We start from the raw sequence: 16,178 nt of genomic DNA on the forward strand, positions 1-16,178 counted from the left end.
TACTGCATTAGAGTGGCTCTCTCAACTCCACTGCATGGACAGCAAAAGTAGATGAAATTGATGAACACTGTCTTCTTGCTATACATTTTTATTGTAAATGATAGGCATGAAACTGACTTTCCTTTACTTTTTTCCTTTTTTAATTGAAGTATATTTAACAACAATGTTATATTAGTTTTAGGTGTACAACGTATTGATTCAACAGTTCTATACATTACTCAGTGTTTACCACAGTAAGTGTAATCACCATCTGTTGTGTTACAGTATTATTACAGTATTATTTACTATGTTCCCTATGCTGTACTTTTCATCTCTGTGACTTACATATTTCATAGATGAAAGTTTGTAGCTCTTAATCCCCTTTATTTCACCTATAAGCCCCTTGTTTCCCCTTTGGCAATCACCAGCTTTTTCTCTGTATTTATGACTCTAGTATTTTTGTTTCTTTGCTTGTTTTGTTTGTTAGATTCCACATGTGAGTGAAATTATGTGGTATTTTTATCTGTCTGACTTCTTCCATTTAGGATAATATCTTCCAGTGCCATCCATTTTGTCACAAATATCAATATCTCATTAGTTTTTATGGCTAAGTAATATTTGGTAGATAGATCGATAGATCAACAGATAGATATAGATTGCTTTTATATCTTGGCTAGTGGAAATAATGCCACAATAAACATAGGGTGCATACATCTTTTTTAATTAGTGTTTTTGTTTTCTTTGGGTAAATTCCCACTAGTATGACTACTGGATCTTATGGTATTTCTATTTTTAATTCTTTGAAAAATCTCCATACTGTTTTCCATGGTGGCTGTACCAATTTACATTCCACCAACAGTGCACTGGGGTTTCTTTTCCTCTACATCTTTGGCAACACTTGTTATTTCTTTTCTTTTTTATTCTAGTCATTCTGACAAGTGTAAGGTGACATCTTATTGTAGTTTTGATTTGCATTTCCTAGTGACTTGTGATTTGGACATCTTATCATTGTCTATTAGCTATTTGTAGGTCTTTGGAAAAAGGTCTGTTCAAGTCCTCTGCCCTTTCTTAATTTTCTTTTTTCATTGTTCCAAGATTCATTGTTTATGCACCACACTCAGTGCTTCATGCAATATGTGCTCTCCTTAACACCCACAACCAGGCTCACCTATCCCCCCCAAAAAAACCTCAGTTTGTTTCTTAGAGTCCACAGTCTCTCATGCTTTATCTCCCCCTCTTGATATCCCCCAATTCACTTTTCCTTTCCTTCTCCTAATGTCCTCCATATTACTCCTTATGCTCCACAATTAAGTGAAACCATATGATACTTGACTCTCTCTACTTAACTTATTTCACTCAGCATAATCTCTTCCAGTCCTGTTTGTGTTGATACAAAAGTAAGGTATTCATCCTTTCTAATGGAGGTGTAATATTTCATTGTATAAATGGACCATATCTTCTTTATCCATTCATTTGTTGAAGGGCATCTTGGCTCTTTCCACAGTTTGGCAATTATGGACATTGCTGCTATGAACATTGGGGTACAGATGGCCCTTCTTTTCACTACATCTGTATATTGGGGGTAAATACCCAGTAGTGCAATTGCAAGGTCATAGGGTAGCTCTATTTTTAATTTCCTGAGGAAACTCCACACTGTTTTCCAAAATGGCTGCATGAGCTTGCATTCCCATTAACAATGTAAGAAGGTTCCCCTTTCTCCACATCCTCTCCAACACTAGTTGTTTCCTGTCTTGTTAATTTTGGCCATTCTAACTGGTGTAAGGTGGTATCTAACTGTGATTTTTATTTGAATCTCCCTGATGGCCAATGACAATGAACATTTTTTTCATGTGTCTGTTAGCTATTTTTATGTCTTCTTTGGAGAAGTGTCTGCTTTTAATCAGATTATTTATAGAGGTTTTTGGTGTTGATTTGTGTAAGTTTTTTATATATTTTGGATATTAACCTTTTATCAGAGATATCATTTGCAAATGTCTTCTCCCATTCAGTAAGTTACCTTGTCATTTTGTTGATTGTTTCCTTCATTGGCATAAAAGCTTTTTATTTTGTTATAGTCCCAATAGTTTATTTTTGCTTTTGTTTCCTTCGCTGGAGGAGATATATCTAGAAAATGGTTTCTACAGCAGATGTAAAAGAAATTACTGCTTATGTTTTCTTCCAAAGGTTTTATGGTTCCAGGTTTTGCATTTAGGTCTTTAGTTTGAGTTTATTTGTGTATATGGCATAAAAAGTGGTCTAATTTCACTCTTTTACTTGTAGCTGTCCAGTTTTCATAGCACCTTATTTGAAGAGACTGTTTTTCCTCCATTGTGTCTTCTTGCCTCCTTTGTTGTAGATTAATTGACCATATAAATGTGGGTTTATTTTTGGACATTCTATTCTGTTCTGTTGGACTATGTTATGTGTCTTGAGTTTTTTTTGGATTTTTGTTTTGTTTTATTTTGTTTTTGCCAGTACTATGTTGTTCTGATTATTACAGTTCTAGTAGTACATCTTGAAATCTGTTGAGATCCTCCAGTTTTGTTCATCTTTCTCAAGATTACTTTGGTGGAGGGCACCTGGGTAGCACAGTCAGTTAAGCATTTGACCCTTGGTGTCAGCCCAGCTTGTGATCTCAGGCTTGGGGGATTGAGCCCTGCATAGGGCTCCATTCTCAGTGTGGAGTCTGCTTGAGATTCTCTCGCTCCCTCTGCCCCTCCCCACCAGTCTCTCTCCAATATAATAAATAAATCTTTTAAAAAGGATTGTTTTGGCTATTTGAGGTCTTTTGTGGTTCCATACAGACTTTAAGATTCTTCTAGTTTTATAAAAAATGCTGATGGTATTTTGATAGAGATTGAGTTAAATGTGAAGATTGCTTTGGGTAGTATGGACATTTTAATAATATTCTTTCAACCTATGAGCATGGAATATCTTTCCATTCATTTATGTCCTCTTTATTCATCATGTTTTATAGTTTTCAGAGTACAAGTCTTTCATTACCTTGGTTCAGTGTATTCCAAGGTATTTTATTCTTTTTGGTGCAATTTTAAGTGGGATTATTTTTAAATTTGTCTTTCTGCTTCTTCATTATTGGTGTATAGATATGCAACAGATTTTGGTGTATTAATTATTTATCCCACAACTTTATTGAATTTACCCATTCTAGTAGTTTTTTGATGGTCTTTAGGGTTTTCTATATATAGTCTCATGGCATCTGCAAATAATGACAGTTTTACTTCTCCCTTACCAGTTTAGATGTGTTTTGTTTTTCTTGTCTGAATGCTGCAGCTAGGATTTCTAGTACTATGTTGAATAAAAGTGGTAGGAGTGGACACCTTTCTCTTCAGCTCTCAGATTTTCACCATTAAGTATGATGTTAGCTGTGGGTTTTTTTATTTATGACCTTTATTATGTTGAGGTATATTCCCTCTAATCTCACTTTGTTGAGAGTTTTTATGAGGAATGGATGTTGTATTTTGTCAAATGTTTTTCTGAATATATTGAAATGGTCATATGGTTTTTATCCTCTTTCTTATTAATGTGATATATCTCCTTGATGGATTTGCATATAACAACCATCCTTGTATCCCTGGAATAAATTTCACTTGATCATGTGAGTCATGCTTTTAATATATTGTTGAATGTAGTTTGCCAATATTTTGTTTGAGGATTCTGGCATCTATGTTCATCAGAGATACTGCCCCATAAATTTTTTTGTAGTTGTCTACTTTTGTATCACAGTAATGCTGGCCTCATAGAATGAATCTGGAATTTTCATTACTCTTCTATTTTTTAGAATCATTTAAGAAAAGGGTTAACTCTTTAAATGTTTGGTAGAGATTGTCTGTGAAGCTGTCTAGTGTAGTTTTGTTTATTGGGAGTTTTTGATTACTGAATCAATTCTATTACTAGTAACAGTTCTGTTCATATTTTCTATTTTCCTAAATCAATTGTGGAGGATTATGTTTCTAGAAATTTATCCATTTTGTATTTCTGTGGTGTTAATTATTTTTTCTTCATTTCTGATTTTGTTTGTGTACTCCCTCTTTTTTCCTTGATGAGTCTGGCTAAAAGATTATCAGTTTTTTAAAATCATTTTAAAGAACCCGCTCTGGGGCACCTGGATGGCTCAGTTGGTTAAGCATCTGCCTTTGGCTCAGGTCAAACCTAGTATCCTAGGTTTGAACCCCAAAACGGGCTCCCTTCTCAGCAGGGAATCTGCTTCTCCTTTTCCCTCTGCCACTCCTCCTGCTTATGCTTTCTCTATGTCAAATAAATAAATAAAATATTTTTTAAAAAGTAAATAACCAGCTTTTGATTTAATTGAGCTTTCTTATTGTGTTTGCATATTTGTCTCTCTTTTATTTATTTCTCTCTAATATTTATTATTTCCTCTCTTCTACTGGCTTTCAGCTTTGTTCTTCAATTTCTGGCTCCTTTAATTATAAGGTTAGATTGTTTGAGGTTTTTATTATTTCTTGAGGTAAGCCTGTATGGTTATAAACTTCTCTCTTACAACTGCTTTCACTGTGTTCCAAATATTTTTTTTTAAATATTTTATTTATTTGTTTGACAGAGAGCATGCACACATGAAGGAGCACTAGCAGGGGGAGTGGCAGAGGGAGAAGCAGACTCCCCACTGAGCGTGGAGCCTGACATGGGGCTAGATCCCAGAGATCATGAGACCATGGCCTGAGCCAAAGGGAGAAACTTAACCGACTGAGCCACCCAGGCACCCCATGTCCCAAAGATTTTGGACCATTGTGTTTTTATTTTCATTTGTCTCCATGTATTTTTTTATTTCCTCTTTGATTTCTTGGTTGATGCATTGGTTGGTTCATAGGTGGTTTATGTGTTTGTTCTTTCCAGATTTTCTTGCAGTTTTCATTTTCCTATCTTTGTCATTAGAAAAGATGCTTGATATGATATTAATCTTCTTAAATTTTTTGAGACTTATGTTGTGGCCTAACATGGGATCTATCTTGGAGAATGTTTCATGTGCAATTGAAAAGAATGTGTATTCTGCTGGTGTGGTGTGGAATGATCTTTATTTAGCTCTATGCATCTGGTCTGTTGTGCCATTCAAAGGCTCTATTTCCTTTAGATTTTCTGTCTGATCTATCCATTGATATAAATGGGGTGGTGAAGTCCCCTAATATTATTGTATAACTATCAATTTTTTTCTCTTTATGTTTGTTAATATGTGCTTTATGTATTTGGGTGCTCCAATTTGGGTACATAGGTATTTAAAATTGTTATATAATCTTCTTGGATGTTCCCTTTACCATTAGGTAGTGACTCTTTATCTCTCATTAGTCTTCATTTTAAAGTCTTTTTTATCTAAGTATTGCTACCCCCACGTTTTGTGTTGTTTTGTTTTTGCTTTCATTTGCATGGTTTATGGTTTTTCAGCCCTTCACTCTCACTCTGTGTGTGTCTTTAGGTCCAAAGCGAATCTCGTGTCTTGTAGGCAGCATATAGATGGGTCTTGTTTTTTTTAACCATTTAGTCATGTAAGTCTCTTGATTGGAGCATTTATCCCCTTTAAAGTAAATTGTTTCTTAGTTGTTTTTGTATTTCTTCTCTGTCCCTTTCTTCTTCTTCTCTCTCTCTCTCTTCTCGTGATTTGATGGCTTTCTTTATTGTTATGCTTGGATTACTTTGTTTATTTTGTGTGTATCTACTGTAGGTATTTAATTTGTGGTTACCATTAAGTTTATATATAACATGGGTATGGCAGTTTATATTAACTTGATGGTTGCTTAAGTTTGAATGCATTCTAAAAGTATTAAATTTTTAATCTGTCTCCATGTTTTATGTATATGATGTCATAATTTACATATTTTTATTTTGTATATACTTTTACTGGTTTTCTAGATATAATTTTCTATGTTTGTGTTTTAACCTCCATACTGGCTAAGTGACTAATCTACTACCTTCATTACATGTTTGCTTGTACCCATGAACTTTCTTCCTTTCATAATTTTTTTCTAGTTAGGGCTTTTTCTTTCCACTCAAAGAATTCTGTTTAACATTTATTATCAGTCTGGTTTAGTGGTGATGACTTCTTTTAACTTTTGCTTGGGAAACATTTTCTCTTTCCTTCTATTCTGAACAGTAACTTTGCTGGACAGAACATTCTTGGTTGCTTGTTTTTTCCTTTTAGCACTTTGAATATATCATGCGACTAGCTTTTGGCCTACAAAGTTTCTGCTGAAAAATCAGCTGATAGCCTTATGGGATTTCCATTTATGTAACTGTTTTGTTTTTTTCTCTTGTTGCTTTTAAAATTCCATTACTTTTTGCCATTTTAATTATTATATGTCTTGGTGTTGACCTCCTTGGGTTAATCTTATTAGGGGCTTTTTGTGATTCCTGTATCAGATGTCTGTTTTCTTCCCCAGATCAGGGAAATTTTCAGCTATTTCTTCAAAAAAGTTTTATGCCTCCTTCTTTCTCTTATCCTTTTGGGATCCCTGTAATGTGAATGTTAATACTCAATGATGTTACTGAGTTTCCTTAACCTATTCTCATATTTTTTATTCTTGGTTAGTTTCTTCCTTTCCAATATCCTGTCTTCCACCTACCCTAATATGCTTTTTATTCTGTCTAATGTGTTTTTATTTCAACTATTGTATTTTCCATCTCTGCCTGGCTCTGTTTTATATTTTCTATCTCTTTATTGAAGTTCTCACTGAATTCATCCACTCTTTTTTGAAGTCCAATGAATATCTTTATAACCATTACTTTGCTTTTTTATCAGGCATACTGCTTGTCTCTGCTTTGCTTAGATCTTTTGCTATGATTTTGTTCTTTCATTTTGGGACATATCCCCTCTGTCTCATTTTGTCTAACTCTATGTTTTACTGTGTTAGGGAGGTCAGCTATATCACCTGGTCTTGAAAATCATGGCCTTATGTAAAGGAAGAGGCCTTGTGGTGCCTTTTCATGATAATTCTCCTCGTCACTGGAGCTAGATGCTTCTGGAGGATAATCTCTAGAGTTGTGTACACCCTAGTTTGTGACTGGGCAGTATCTGTCCTAAGCCCAGTCATCAACAGTGACCCACTTTACCTGCTTTGAGTGCACTGGACAGGGTTTTGTCCCTGTGCTGTTGAGGGGCCTAAGGTCTCTATGGGCTTATAGGTAGGTAGGGTCAACAGTCAGCCTAACTGTCTACAGTTAGCCTCTTCAGAGGCACATCCCATGGCAAGGTTTTCTCTTGTTTGGCCCACAGAGGCTTTTGTTGATGGGTGGGCCAAGAACTAGACTAGGCATTTGCAGTCTCTACAATAACTGGGTACAGTGACCAATAGGGCTCTCTCTCTCTGCATAGTCACTAAAAGGCCTGGTTGCTGGAATTGTAGGCATGCTGTTGTGTGGGGTTATCTCCCTCTCTCCCCAAGTCAGGAGTCATTTTGGAGTGGCACTGGTCCCTACCAGGGATGATTGCAGGATATAGAGGGGCAGGAGCTGCTTTGCAATGATGCCTGCAAAGGCAGGTGGGATGGATTGGGTAGGGCACACAGTGCTAGCAAGATAGATAGAGAATATTAGGGCTGCCTTGCAAGTGTCCAGCTATCTAGGCTGGGGGATGGAAGGAAAAATGGCACCCACTAACACTTGTTCTTGGAGAAGTCTCCTGAAGATCACTGTCCCTCCATTGTACATTTTGAGATTAGTAAATTTTCAAACTACTGATTCTATGCTATTTCTCAGTGGGGTTTTTTATAATGCTGGATCTTTAAGGGCAGAGGCTCAGTTTCCTACTTCCCTCTGGCTTTCTTGGAGTTAAACCCATTCCCAGTGCAGATCCCCAATGCCTGGGATGCCTGGTGTGGAGTATAATCTTCTTGCTTCTCCATGCTTGGTATCCCTGTCATTTGTGTTTAGCCCTATCAGGAGTTTGGTTTCTAACCGCATCTTTGCCCCCTTACCTTTTTCAGTGTGGCCTCTTCTCTACAACTGACTATGGAAAGTCTTCTTCTGCCAGTCTTTAGATCATTTTCAGAGTTAAGTTGCACAGATGTCATTGTTATCTTGGTGTATCCATGCGACAAAGTAAGCTCAGGATCCTACTACTCTGCTATCTTTCTCCTGACTGATTTTCCCTCATTCTATACTCTAGACCCACTGATCTTCTCTTAGCCCTTTACATGCAGAAGTTTTGTACATTCTCTCTTCTGCATGTATTAATTTTCCCTTCTTTTTTCTTCTTATTCATATCTTATCTGTAAGAAACTCAACTCAGATATCATTACTTCATTAAATTTTTTTTCATTGCCTATATAACTTGGTCAAATATCCTATTACAGACTTGCATACTTCCCTTGCTCCTCTCCTTCATAGCTCTGGTCCAGATAAAATTTTCCATTTGTTTACAATTGTTTTAAAGATTCTCTACTAGACTGCAGGTATCATGAAGGAGGAGCTTTCTCTGCACATGGAGTTGGTTCTCAGTAAATTTTTGTTGAATGACATACAGCCTGAGTTCTACTTTCTGTCATTTAAAAATGTCAGAGATGGGCACCTGGGGGTGGCTCAGTTGGTTAAGTGTCTGGCTCTTCATTTCAATTTGGGTCATGATCTCAAAGTTGTGGAATTGAGTCCTGCACTGGGCTCCTCATTTAGCAGGGAGTCTACTGGAGATGCTCTCTCTCTCCCTCCCTACCATGTTCTCTCAAATAAATAAATCTTTACCAAAATATACCAGAGCCAAGTTCTTTATGTTCATTTGCAGCATATAATATTTCAGTATTTTGAAGGGGATATAGGATTAGGGTCATAAGATCATCATCATTGATTTTGCCTGGCTACTCTATTTACCAACATTAAATTTAATTAAATTTCATATACATGTATGGATTTATGTCTATTCCTCTAAGTTCTAATATTGGTTTTATCAAAATGTACTGTTCTGATCTCAGTGGTACTCTTCTTTCTGTACCATATTTCTTGGTTTCTTAACCAAGAATTTATTATATTTATTATATTAATTACTATTAACCAATTATATTATTGTATTACATTAATTATATTATATTTTATATAATATTTATAACTATATTTTATATAATATATTTCGAGGCCCACTATAGCTTTAATACTCAGTGTTTTCAGTATATACATTTATTCTTACACTTTTCATTAGTTTATATTAATATGTGAAATGACATTTTGCTACTTTTTAGTAGCCAATATATTTTAGCAATAAGAAATTCTTAATGTGGTTCTTTATGGATACCCATTTTATGGTAGGCTTGAGGATATGAAATATACCATATCCAAAAGTCTATATTCCCACGATATTCTCTAGATTACTTTGGAAATGATCTTAAACATATATAATCATACACACACCTAAACAGAAAACTTATCTTTCAATTATTCCTGCCAAAAGAAAAAAAAAAACAGAAACACTTGTATATGTATTACCTCACTGGAAAACACATTAAATTACTAAGATATTTTAACATTTATATTTACATGAAACTGTACATAGATAAAACACCTAATATGCTTTAATACATTGACTAATAAGTCAACATGATGAATACACTTTCAGTTTAACATAATTCATTCTACCCATATTACCAAAGTGGTGTCACTGTGGAATTTTGGAATTACAGAGAAGACAGAGAATTTATTCAAGTAAAATTATACCTGTATTCAATTAGCAATAATCGCGCCTCGGATAAACCTCATTGGCTACGATACTGCCACTGCGCAAAGCTTATATACCTGTATTCATATTACATTTTACAGATAATCTATTTTTTTCAGCATAACAGTATTTATTGTTTTTGTACCACACCCAGTGCTCCATGCAATCCGTGCCCTCTCTAATACCCACCACCTGGTTCCTTCAAACTCCCACCCCCCCACCACTTCAAACCCCTCAGATTGTTTTTCAGAGTCCATAGTCTCTCATGGTTCACTTCCCCTTCCAATTTCCCCCAACTCCCTTCTCCTAACTCCCCATGTCCTCCATGCTATTTGTTATGCTCCACAAATAAGTGAAACAGATAATCTTAAAAGAGCATTCTTGTTCATGTATTTGATCCTTATTTTATGATACTTAAGTGAAATGTATAATATTTAGAAGATATTAGTATTTGTTTTATAAAAGTGATTTAATTTTTTAATCTTTGCAAAATAACACTAATATATTGTCTTCATCTGTTAGTTTTCCAATCTTTGAAAATCCGTATCCCATGGACATTCATGAATCACCAGTTACATGCACAGCATACTTTGCTGATTGCCCACCAGACCTGATTCTAGTACTCTACTCTATAGGAGTCAAGCATAAAAAACAAGGATACAGTAATAAGGTAAAAGTAACAATGAAAAATAAGTTTTTTTTATATTCATATTATATGATCATACTGTTTCCTGTTCTTTTCTGACCTTTCGTATAAGAAGACTTGAACTAAACTCTTTTGAGGCCATAATCTATTGTCTATAAAAGACATAACTTGTGAAATTAAAATTTTTTAAATGTTACACAGCTTTAAGGCTATACGAGTACACATTTCTTATATACTTAGTATATACATACATACTGAGATATACTTATCTATCATATATATTTATAAACTAAGTATATATTTATATTAGCATATAATTGAATCATAAAATATAGTTTTTAATTATTTTATATGATTATGTTTCTCAAAATTCAAGAGTCAACTTTTTTAAGTTAATTGTTATTTGATGGTTAATAAGACATAATTAACAGTCATTTATTAAATAATTTTCTGAATTACATTTTGTTATATTTAAAGGATTTAAATACTTACAATAACAATAGACTCCCTTTTTATGATTTCTATTTGCACAAGGCTATTGGAATGGACAACTCAAGAGAGTACAATTTACATAGTATTCTGTGTTAAGCAGAATTAATGATAGTTTGGTGGCACAGACTATGTGACAAATATAGCAACACTGTGGTTGTATGATTGAAATACTTGTTAAATAAATAGTAATATTTGCTAAAATTTATTTTTTTAAAGAAGAGGGAATTGTGCATTTGGAATTGTTTTGTCTGAAGAAAGAAAAGCTAGCTGCACACTTCATCCTTTGTTACTTTACAGCTATTTATTTTTAAGTGAATATTTTGCCATTATTTTCAAGTGTTTTCATTTTTAAAGTTTGTTATCTAAATTTAAAAAATAAAACTCATAAATTCTTCCTGAATAATCTATTTAGGAGTGGCCAATCAGTGGAGGAGCTTGGAACCTTGGAACACAAACATATCCAGAAATTATTATTACTGGGTAAGTGGGATGTGATGTGTGAGTCCACCAATTAATCAACAAAAGATTTTATTGAATTTTTACACTTTCCTATAATTGTGTTCTAGGAAGTACCAGAAATATTATTACTTCCTATATCAACTGACTTCATGCTCTAATATTAGGAATGAAAATAGACATAACAACAGATAAGGATGATATTTAAAAGATTATAAGAGGCTGTCCTTATGAGATATGGAACAGATATACTTCTTCCTATTTTTCCCACTAAGTACCACCCAAAGCCCTGGGTATTAGGTTAAATAAAAACACAAGATGACTGGAAAAGGTGGAGAGAAGTGATGATGTCTAGGGTCCCCCAACACCCCAGAAATGACATGATGGTGAGTTTCTTGGGTTTTCTTTTTGCTCCATATATCCCAGAATTGGAGCTGAAGTACTTGGGAACTCAGAACTGCCAATGGGCACACACAAAACAATAAAAAAAGCCTGCCAAAGGATGAGGTAAGGGGACCTATAAAGACAGAAAACTGTTAGAAAATAATCCAATCACCACAGAAAAATCTATGGCCTAGAACAACCCACTCCACCAGAGGCTAAGAGGGGAGCATCAGTTTCTGACATTGAGCAAAAACAGAGTAGGGAAATTTAACCCTGCTGGATGGTAATGAAACCCATCACCTGTAGTGTTAGAGGAGATCATGTGGGAACCATAATTCCAACCACCACCCAGCAATAATGAGGAGCCACACATTTTCTTCTTCTCTGGTGACTGCAAGTCTACTGAGGAAGGAAAGAAGAAAGATAACAAGGCTGAAAAATCACATAAGGCATAATAGCTGAAAACTTCCTAAATTTGGCAATAGACATGATCCTATAGATTCCAGAAGCTGAATGAACAAGTCATCTACAAGACCCATCATAGTCAAACTTCTGAACACTGAACACCAAGTAAAAAATCATGAAAACAATGAAACAAATGATGCCTTATTGATAGTGTAAAACCAATTGACGACAGTGGATTTCTCATCAGAAACCATGGAAGCCAGAAGAAAATCTGATCTGTTTCAAGTGCTGAAATAAAACAACTGATAATCCAGAATCCTATACTTAACAAAAACTGTCACAGCTCATATTCAGGTGGAAAGTCCAACTTGCATCTTCTTTCTTGAGAGGGAAATAGAGAAACAGAATGCACATTCAGTGTTCCTCCTTTTCTAGGGTATCCCCAAGAGATTTCACTCAGGTGAAACAGAATCTAAAATACTGATGAAACATGGACACCTGCAGGCAGAGAATAAAAGAGCTCAGTGGTTTGTTGAAGCTCCAAAAAACTTACAGTGCTGCTAGAAGACAACAGAGTGAGCAAGAGACTACAAGCCACTGATAAAGAAACAGGAAACCTAATTGGGAAATTATATACACAAGCCCAAAGAAGACACATCTTATTTAAAGTTTTGAGAAGCCCCCAGGATTTCTACCTGGACTGATTGGTGAGGTCTTACCCTATACAAAGCCAATTCATAAGAGGTGGCTGTAGTGCTATATCCAAAACAAGATATGACAAGAAGCACAAAGAAATAGTAAAATATGGCCCAGTTGAGGAACAAAAAACACCTCCAAGAAGTGACCCTAAAGAAATGGATACCTGTGAATTACCTGACAGTTCAGAATAAGTGTCTTAAAGAAGCTCAATACATTATAAGAGTACACAGACAACTAAATAAAATCAGGAAAATGATGAGTGAATGAAATGAGAATATTAATGAAGAGCAGCTACAAAAAAGAAACAAAAAGATATTTTGGAGGAAAATACAACAGAAGACTTGATCAGTAGAAAGAATCAGCAAACTTGAAGATAGGTAATATGAAAATTATCAAGTCAGAAAAACAAAAATGCCTAAAGGACTTACTGAATATCATTAAGTAGATCAATATAAGTACTGTGGAGGTCCCAGCAGGAGAAAAGAGAGAAAATGGGGCTGAAAACTTTCCAAATCTGAGTAAGGAAATGAACATATATATTCCAGAACCTCCAAATACACCAATGAAGGTGAACCCAAAGAGGCCCATTTTGAGATACATCATAATCAAATGGCCAAACACAAGGAAATAATCTTGAAAGCAGCAACAGAAAAGCTACTCATCAGTTACATGGAAACTCCCATAAGATATCAGTGGATTTCTCAGAAGAAACATTTTGGGATAAAAGTGACTGGTTTGATATATTCAAAGTGCAAGAAAGAATAGCCAGCCTAGAATACTGTATCTGGAAAACTACTTCAGAAATGAAGGAGAAATAAAGAACTTCCAAGACAAAAGCTGAGAACATTTATCACCAATACACTTGCCTTACTAGAACTGTTAAAGGGAGTCTTTCAAGTCAAAAAATGAACACTAGACAGCAAAATAAAGCATAAGAAAATATATAAGCAAAACCAAAATCTTGTAACACAGTATATAATTAATGGTATATATAGTGATAGTATATAAATAATTTTATCTATTTTATATATACCACTTTATATAGTGGTAGTATATAAACAACTTTAAATTCAAGTTTAGAATTTATAAGATAAAGCATTTTTTAAAAACTATATAAAATTGCATTAATAAGAGAAAGGATTAAAATCATATCATTTCAATAGATGCAGAAAAAGTATTTAACAAATACCCATTCATGGCAAAAACCCTCTTCAAAGTAGGTCTAGAGAGAACAAACCTCAACATAATAAAGGCCTTATATGGAAAACCCATTCCTGACATCATACTCAATGGTGAAAAACAGAAAATTTCCCCTAAGATCAGGAACAAAACAGGAATGTCCACTGTGATCACTTTTATTCAATATAGTATTTGAAGTCTTAGCCACAGAAACTAGACAACATCAAGAAATAAAGGGCATCCAAATTGGTAAGGAAGAAATAAAACTCACTATTAGTAGATGCCTTGATAGTATACAGAGAATACCCAAAAGTCTCCACCCAAAAACTACTAGAACTGATAAACGAATTCAGTAAATTCGCAGGATACAGTATCAATGTACAGAAATCTATTGCATTCCTGTACACTAATAAAGAAGCAGCAGAAAGTGAAATTAAGAAAACAATCCCATATACAATTGCACCAAAACCAACAAAATATCTAGGAATAAACTTAGCCAAAGAGGTGAAAGACCTATATTCTGAAAAGTTTAAAACACTGATGAAATAAAGCTAAGATGACACAAAGAAATGGAAGGACAGTCTCTATTCATGGATTGGGAAAGCAAATATTGTTGAAATGTTTTTACTACCCAGAGCAATTTTCAGATTTAATTCAATCCCTACCAAAATACCAACATCATTTTTCACAGAGTTAGAACAAACAATCCTAAAGTTTGTGTGGAACCACAAAAGACTTTGAATATCAAAAGCAATCTTTAAAAAGAAAAACAAGCTGGAAGTTTCACAATTCCAGATATTAAGTCACATTACAAAGTGATTGTAATCAAAAACAGTATGGTACTGACATAAAAATAGACACATTTGTCAGTGGAACAGAACAACAACAAAAATAGAAATAAATCCACAATTATTTGGTCAACAAGTCTTCAACAAAAGAATGACTATACAACAGGAAAAATTCTCTTCAACAAATGATATTGGGAAAATGACATCCACATGCAAAAGAAACTGGACTTTTTTTCACCATTCACAAAAATAAACTCAAAATAAATTAAATACCTACATGTAAGACCTGCAACCATAAAAATCCTTGAAGAGAGTACAGGCAGTAATCTGACATCAGCCATAGCAATTTTTTCTAGACATGTCTCCTGAGACAAAGGAAATAAAATAAAAATGAAACTGTTGGGATTATATCAACATAAAAAGCTCTGTACAGCGAAGGAAACCACCAATAAAACAAAAAAAGCAACTTATAGGAGAAGATGTTTGCAAGAGACATATCTGATAAAGGGTTAGTATCCAAAATATATAAAGAAATTATACAACTCAATATCCTTCAGAACAATCCAATTTAAAAATGGGCTGAATACATGAACGAACATTTCTTTGAAGAAAACATACAGATAGCAAATATCACTCATCATCAGAGAAATACAAAGCAAAACTATAAAGAGACATCACCTCACACCTGTCAGAATGGCTAAAATTAACAATACAAGAAAGAAAAATTGTTGCTGAGGATGTGGAGAAAAAGGAACCCTAATGCACTGTTGGTGGGAATGTTATCTGGTGAAGCCACTCTGGAAAACAGTATGGAGGTTCCTCAAAAATATTAAAAATAGAACTACCCTATAATCCAGTAATTGCACTACTGGGTATTTACCCTCAAAAAACAAAAACATTAATTGAAGAGATACGTGAACCTGTATGTTTCCTGCAGTATTATTTACAATAGCCAAACTATGGAAGCTCAAGGATCCATTTATAGATGAATAAATAGAGAAGATGTAGTATATATACAAGGGAATATTACTTAGCCATAAATGATAATGAAATCTTGCCATTAGCAACAACATTAGGGTAGAGTTAGAGAGTATAATGCTCAGTGAAATAAGTCAGAGAGGCAAATATAGGTGGAATTTAAGGAAAAAAATATCTAGCAAAGAAAAAAAGAGAGAGAAACAAAACACCGGTTCTTTACAGAGAACAAACTGATCATTACCAGAGGGATGGGGTGATGGGTGATACAGTGTATGGGGATTAAAGAGTACACTTAGAATGAAAAAAATAAATTGATAAACTACATAAAACTATTTTAACATTTAAAAAATTTAAAAAGATGTAATTTGTAACATTGGTAAAACATAAAATGAAAAGGGAATTGTAAAGGAGTAGTTTTTAATGCAAATGAAGTTAACTTGGTATCTGTTTAAAATAGATTGGTATAATTATAAAATCTCTTTTATATAATACACATGGTAATCAC

General features: G+C 34.2%; 1 protein-coding gene and 1 non-coding gene across 7 annotated transcripts in view; one reads left to right on the forward strand and one right to left on the reverse strand.

Moving 5' to 3' along the window:
• STXBP5L (syntaxin binding protein 5L) overlaps window positions 1-16,178 on the forward strand; it is a 415,834-nt gene that overhangs the window by 248,353 nt on the left and 151,303 nt on the right. For all 6 annotated transcript variants that reach the window (XM_044251475.1, XM_044251473.1, XM_044251477.1 and 3 more), the window contains exons 13-14: window positions 10,169-10,316; window positions 11,197-11,264. In XM_044251475.1, the coding sequence (XP_044107410.1) occupies window positions 10,169-10,316; window positions 11,197-11,264 (216 nt within the window). The remainder of the gene's footprint in view (window positions 1-10,168; window positions 10,317-11,196; window positions 11,265-16,178) is intronic.
• Window positions 9,580-9,716, reverse strand: LOC122910893. Its single transcript, XR_006385290.1, has one exon. It is a non-coding gene; the product is annotated as a U4 spliceosomal RNA (small nuclear RNA).

This window comes from Neovison vison, chromosome 6, assembly GCF_020171115.1.
Source record: "Neovison vison isolate M4711 chromosome 6, ASM_NN_V1, whole genome shotgun sequence".
Lineage (NCBI taxonomy): Eukaryota > Metazoa > Chordata > Mammalia > Carnivora > Mustelidae > Neogale > Neogale vison.